The sequence below is a fragment of the Otolemur garnettii genome, unplaced genomic scaffold (genome assembly GCF_000181295.1).
Source record: "Otolemur garnettii isolate 467f Iridium unplaced genomic scaffold, OtoGar3 scaffold00002, whole genome shotgun sequence".
NCBI lineage: Eukaryota > Metazoa > Chordata > Mammalia > Primates > Galagidae > Otolemur > Otolemur garnettii.
This window is the reverse complement of record NW_003852397.1, coordinates 49812838-49820115: the sequence shown is the minus strand read 5'-3', so window position 1 is coordinate 49820115 and position 7278 is coordinate 49812838. Positions and strand designations below refer to the sequence as shown.

The 7278-nt window shown below is 39.7% G+C and overlaps 1 protein-coding gene across 1 annotated transcript in view; it reads left to right on the top strand.

Moving 5' to 3' along the window:
* The window catches only part of GLB1 (galactosidase beta 1), a 96241-nt gene that overhangs the window by 66626 nt on the left and 22337 nt on the right, over nucleotides 1-7278 (top strand). Inside the window, 2 exon segments of the mRNA XM_023513134.1 lie at nucleotides 3013-3087; nucleotides 5935-6024. Coding sequence (XP_023368902.1) covers nucleotides 3013-3087; nucleotides 5935-6024 — 165 coding nt within the window.

Sequence of the window (7278 nt, the reverse complement as noted above, 5' to 3'; positions counted from 1 at the left end):
AGACTCGCTTGAGCCCAGGAGTTGGAGGTTGCTGTGAGCAGTGAAGCCATGGCATTCTACCCAGGTGAACAGCTTGAGGCTCTGTCTCAAAAAAACAAAAAAAACAAAGCTCCTCAGTGAACTGGCCTTGGTCTGGTACACTGGAGCAAGGACTGTTATATAGACATGATCACACAGATAATGGTGCATTCATTTGCATCACCATTGAATATGAATGAACAACCAAGGATGGCTAGGACCTTTGAGGACAACTATAAAACCTACAATAGGTAAGAAACCAGAATGAAATAAACAATGACCCGAGAAGCAACAGAGAATTCAGGGGACTAAAGAGATTTTAAGCAAAACAAAGAAAAGTGTCTATAAACATTTATATCCTTCAGAAAGATTTGACAAAATAGTCTATTTATAAAATAAGAACAGGGATACCTTGAAAAAAGAAACAACTGGAGAACAAGAAAGAGTTCTTAGAAATTAAGACTAATCTCCTAGAAGTTAGAACCAGAGTACAGAGACAGAAAGAGGAGGAGAGAAGATAAGGTAGGAGATGCAGAGGAACAGTCTAGGGAAAATGGAGGAAAAAATATTAAAGAAAAAATACAGAATTTTCTCAAAATTGAAAAGGATCTCTGTACTGCCCAGCACAGTGAATACAAAAAAAGATGTGTACCTGGACATACTGTTGGAAAATTGGGCGACTTTGAGAATACAAAGGCTACATGGTTCTAGAAAAAAAAAGCCAGTCTCCTTCAAAGAATCAAGAATGAAGTCAGCTTGAGCCACACTGGATAAAAAGAGGACATTGGAATAATACCTTTGACATTGTGAGAGAAGATGATTTTCAACCTGGAATTCTTTTTTTTTAGAGGTGGTCTCATTCTGTCCCCCAGGCAGAATGTCTTTGTTTTGCTTTAGTCCCCTTTGTCTCTTTAGTCCCCTGAATTCTCTGTTGCCTCTCGGGTCATTGTTTATTTCATTCTGGTCTCTTACCTCTTGTAGTTTTTATAGTTGTCCTCAAAGGTCCTGGCCATCCTTGGTTGCAATGGGGATGCAAATGAATGCGCCAGCATCTATGTGACCATCTCTATATAACAGTCATTGCTCCAGCATACCGGACCAAGGCTGGTTCACTGAGGAGTTTTTTTTTTAGGGTGATTTGACACAGTCAGATGTAGTATGCTTCAGGGCTATTTACATTCTGTTCCCCAGTGCAGTGCCATGATCATAGCTCACTGCAACCTTGAAGTCCTGGGCTCAAGTGATCCTCCCACCTCAGACTTCTGAAAAGCTGGGCCTACAGGTGCAGGCCACCATGCCCAGTTAAATTTTGTTTTTTGGTGGGGTCTTGCTATGTTGCTCAGGCTTGTCTCTTGAACTTCTGGCCTCAACAGTCCTCCTACTTCACTTCCTAAAGCACTGGGGTTACAGACATGAGCCACTACTCCTGGTCTCACCATAGAATTCTATACCTATCCAAACTAGATCAACTAAGTGTGACATTTAAAGATTTGGGAGGTTTACCACTTCTTAGGAAGTAAATTGAGATTGTGGTCCAGTGTCATTAGGAAGTCATGATGACATAGAAATGTCAACTGAAAGCCAGGAGAATAATGAAGGAAGGTCTTAGAATATCAAGTACAAAGGAGTTTTCCATGGGGGAAGGAGGTATTTAGAGAAACTTGATACCATTCTTGGAAAGTAGGACTAACCTAACAAGGCAGACAAAAAGAAAAAAAAAGGCAATTAGAAACCCCAGGAGTAGGTGAAAAGCATAAAAAGCTGAAAGAACATGCCATCCTAGTATAAACTATTTAACTATGTGGAAAGCAGTATTTATATAATTATAATGTGAGCAGTGTAGGTTGATTTTGAATTCAGAGTCAATATACAGATGAAGGAAGGGCTTATGGCTGCAGGACAGATGATTTTAACCTTGACAATGTAAAAATATAACTGATATAAAAGTATAACTGGATGAAGGTGAGAATAGAGAGGAGAGGTCAAGGAGGGATGAACATAGCCATGTCTTAAAAGGTGTGGACACAAAGGATAATGTCCTAATTGATGAAACCAAGAAATAGAGGTATACAGAGATGACTTTAAAGCTGCAAAGGTAACCAGTAGAGAAAGTGAAAATGTTAATAAATCTGCGTTAGCAAGAAAAGAAGATAATCTGGCTGATACAACTGAGCTATGCTCTCATGTATTAAATAAATCAATGACAGTGTTTTAAATTAATCAAACAAAAACAGCAGTACAAGTGTATTATTCAGAGACCAGAAGAAGTCAAAGTAGGAACAATTAAGTGGTTTTTAAAAAGACTTCGTCTGAAGATTAGAACTTAGAAAAGCAAAGTAGGGAACTAGTATGCTACTTTTCATTGTAAAAGTTTTTTGTAGTCTTCTCTCTCTCTCTTTTTTTTTTTTTTTTAATTTTTTGCAGTGTTTGGCCAGGACTGGGTTTGAACCTGCCACCTCCGGGATATGGGGCCGGCACCCTACTCCTTTGAGCCACAGGCACTGCCCTAGTCTTCTTTTTTAAATCATTAGTTTTTATTATTTCTTTTATAAAGAGAAGCCAAAGAAAGAAAGAAATGAGAAAAAAGAAAGAAAGGAAGAATTGGATTTTGAGAGATTATAATATAATCCATTTGAAATGTCAGATGACCATAGAATTTTCAGTAACTGGGACTTAAACCCACATCTTCTGTCTCTATAAATATGTGTGTGCATGTATTTATATGTTATTCTTTGTACTTGTTTTGCTCCTTCATTTTGAAGTCTTTTCTATAATTTTTGGGTGGTTCCTTGAGCTCGAAACTCAGATACATAGAAATAAAAGCTTTAGCAGATCCTGTTTTGGAAAAAGTCCCTTGTTCTTTTGCCTTTCCAAAAATCACTAGCACTGTTGTTTGAGTCTTTGACCTTGCTTTTGAAAAATGAATTTTATGGATATGCTTCTGAAGATTTAACAGCTTTTTTCTCTTCTCTCATTTTCTACTCTGGTTTATAGTTTAAAGAAACACCAGAAGGTCCTATCCCTCCATCCACACCAAAGTTTGCGTATGGAAAAGTCGCTTTGAAGAAGGTAAGAGAAAAAAAATTAGCAAACGTTAAAAGTGAGATAGGAGTGAGGAAGTGGAACTTGGCAGCAGTAAGTGAAAGTGCTATGCTGGGGAATCAGTTTGTTATTTTTCTGCGAATTTGTTTCTGCGAGCTTGATGGGGTGGATGATATTTCGGGTAAACAGGGAGATGGAGGAGGGGAGACGGTACCCATGCTTGAGTGAGAAGATGAGTAATGGGCCACTGAGCAGGAGCAAGAGCTTTCTTAGGTCATTCAGGCCATTTTGGTTCAGTTACCAGTTGTCAAAAGCAGTGCCAAGAGCCTTGATGGAAAGGCTCATTGTTGTGGCTTTTCCACAGTTCACCTTTATAAAAAGGGTTCCCAAAAGGCACAGGCACTTTGATAGGTCTCTGCCCTAAATTGTACATTCCCCTTGATCTTATTTTTATGGTCTGGGGTTTATATGGTAAATGAGACATATAGGGGAAAAAAACTAGAAATTAATCATAAATAGGAGTTAAGAGCAGTGTATTCTAGGGAAAGAGGAAAAGAAGAAACGTTTTGTTTAGTAGTCAGAAGGACTGACGTAAGCTGAATTCGATTTGTTTTGACCTTCTGTGTCTTCAGGCTTTCCCCTCTTATAATCCCTAACTCCTACATGTGCATATTAACTCATAAGGGGGAAAAACATGAACAGTTACTTATTTCTTAAGAATCTTGATATCCTAAAATAGCATTGTGAGTTTTTTTATCTTTAAGCAAAATGCCAAACACGATGATTATATAATTTTTCCACTGGAGAAGCTCTTTGACAGTATTGTTGGCTGGTTGAGCTCTTGTAACATTTTCCGCCTAGTGTCAGATATATGTGCTACTTCTACAAAGAGTGTAGTCTCTCTGCTTGATAGGAATCTTTCTTTAGATTAATCAGACTTCAGTCACACTTGTGAAGGGAGTACCTTCGACTTGTTCATTGCTGCAGCTACTTAGGGAAAGTGTTGGTTGGTTTGTTGTAGAACTGTGAGAAATTTATTTTTCTGCAACAGAAAATAAGCCCAAAGGATCAAAACAGCATTGCTAAAACAAAGCTATCTACCAGAAACACTTTCTGTTTACCATGAAGGAAAATTGGGTGAGCAGAAATGGCTTTTCATTGTCAGCCATAAATGTGTACAATATAAGATAACAACTCTGCATGCAACTGGATTGACTTTATGTAGAACATACAAGTGGTTATATAGAATAAAAGCTTTTACTGTGAGTTGAATTCCTTTAGTTGTCCAGGTGAGAAAACACCCGTGTGAGTAGCTAGCCTGATGGAATTATAATTAAGATTTTTTTTTCCCCTCTATGCTGCACAAGGTAACCATGGGAATTGCTTATAAGATTCTTAACCAGTAACATGTCATGGAAAGCTGTGGATTTGGGAGCTAAACCTAACTGCAAATCCTGGCTGTGCCTTCACTCAGGTTAGCTGCATCATGCCTGCCCTGCTAGGTAGTTGTGAGTGTTCAGTGAGGCTGTGCATGTAGAATGCTCGGTCTCATCTGGAGTATGTAGACACTCAATGACTGTATTGCATCAGAGTAGGTGTCCTTGGTGGCTGGAATACACAATCTCTCGGATGGAATATAACAAATATTTATCAAGTGTCTATTATGTTCTGGAGTGAGCATAGTACATCTTACTCTTACACAGCTGACATTCTGGTGAGGAAGACAAAGATAAACAACTGATACATGATACAGGCGTGGAAAATATGCTACGGTCAAGTTCAGAGGCAGATGAAGTATTAAGGTGACAGAATAGTGGCATATCTAGACTTAGCTTAGTGTAATTTGCCTCGAGTTATGATTTTTACTCCCTAGTTAGTTCCCTTGGGGATGGTGGGGGAGGCGTTACAGAGAAGGTGGCCTCTGAGCTGTGGTTCTCACTCATTTGAAGGGCGTTTAGAAATCTGAGTAGGTTGTATTTGTATTGCTGACTAGGTATATTTGAAACATTTTTAAGCTACCATCGTTTCTGTCTTTCATCAGGAATTAGGGAGGAAAGGTAGAGACTTTACATCTTTTATATTTACTGGGATGGACTTGGAGAGCATCTTCCTTAGTATCAGAACAGTGAAAAAGCAAGCACCCCATGTACTCAGTAACTGATATGAAACTAGTGGATGAACAACTGCATGCCCACGCAAGGAAAAAAAAAACCACACAATTAAATTTAAGGGAGGAGGCTTGGTGCCCATACCACAGTGGTTATGGAGCCAGCCACATACACCAAGGCTGGTGTGTTCGAACTCAGCCCAGGCCAGTTAAGCCACAATGACAACTGCAACAGAAAGATAACCAGGTGTTGTGGCAGGAGCCTGTAGACCCAGCTACTTGGGAGGCGGAGGCAAGAGAATCGCTTAAGCCGAAGAGTTTGAGGTTGCTATGAGCTGTGACACCACGACACTTTACCGAGGGCAACGTAATAAGACTCTGTCTCAAAAAAATAAAAAATAAATGTAAGGGGGGAGAAGGGAAGGAGGAGGGGCTAAGAAGCTCACACCTAATGGTTCAGTGTAGGAGTATATGGCACACCTCCTGGGTAAAGGGCTGAACTTGGACTTTACCTAATAAGTGCAAAACAATGTAAACTAATCATTTGTACCCATATATTAATCTGAAAACAAAAAAGAGTTAGGGAGTGCATAGAGGGGACTGAAGGTGACTGGGAAGCAGCATTAAGTGAAATTTGAACAGTTTAGTGCTAGTTAGGGGTTTGGTCAAAGCTCCTGATCGTCTTTGGTAACTTGGAAGTGATGCTCCCCTCTCTGATCACCAGTGCGGGGAGGCAGAGAGTAAATGCTTCTTTTGTTTCTTTTCAGTTAAAGACGGTGGAGGCAGCTCTGGATATTCTGTGTCCCTCTGGGCCCATAAAAAGCCTTTATCCCTTGAAATTTGTCCAGTTGAAACAGGTAGGCCCTCAAAGGTAATGCTTCATCTTTTTTCTACTCGTGAAACTGTGCTTTCTGCACTTGCAGTGTCTGTTCTGAGCGAAGGGGCCAAAATAGTAAGCAGACGAGTCAGACCCCAGCCGGTGAACCTCGGGCTTCCAGGCTCTCTTTAGCTTTAAGTGCTGCTCAGTGGGCTGATCGTTCCTATGTTTCCCCTCCACTTCTTATCACTCACGCAGGAAGTGGCTAAACCCACTTCGACATAATTCTTACACGAGTTCCCTGCTGAGTACACCAACTGATGTAATCTTTATTATTAGCCATCCGTGGTAAATCACTATTTTAATACTCAAAAAAGACAGTTTAATTACCTGTCCATTCTTAGTTAGCTCAATGATATAGGGCTATGTTCTTCGTAGACTGGGTTTTTCGAGATTCTTTTTCCTGCTTTTCAAGAGAACAGAGCACATCTTTGTTTTGAGATCAGTAGGCACTGCCCCATCTTTATTTTAAAAGTTTTTCCCAACTTTTTATTTCAGAAAATTACAGATACTAAAAAAGTTGCAAGAATAGTACAACAAACATCCATGTCCTTTTCTCCTAAGTTCACTAACTGTTAACAGGTGCGTCACTGGCTTTATTTTTCTCTCCATGTGTGTCAACTGCTTTGCTTTCTGTGACCAGCTGAGTTAGCTGTCAGCGATGTGGCATACCATTCTAAATACTGCAGCACATATCTTTCAAGAAAAAGGACATTTAAAAAAAAGGAAAGGAAGGAAAAGGACATTACTCTACATAACCACACGACAATGATCAACTTACAAAGTCTAATGTGGTTGCAATCCTATTGTCTAGTATACATTCTATGTTCCAGTGTCCTGCGTCATTCTGCTACTGTCCTTTAGAGCTTTATTTTTTTTTTTTCAATTCAGTTTTCAGTTTGGGCTCAAACATTGCGTGTAATGATGTCGTCTCTTTAGTCTTCTTTGATCCAAAACTGTTCCTAAGTCTCATGAACTGTCCCATGACATGGACACTCACAGAGTTCAGGGTGCTTATAGCTTGTCCCTCACTGATCAGATTGAAACGTTTTAGGCACGAACACAACAAAGGTGATGTGTCCTTCTCAGGGCACAATGTCAGGTGGTCCAGGAGGTCAGGTAGTCCCTTTGTTGGGATGTTAAACTTGATAAATTCCTTAAGATCTTAGCTCCAGATTTTGAAATGAAAGTTTCTTCTGAGTCTTCCTCCTGGATTTTCTGTGTGATTGCATTT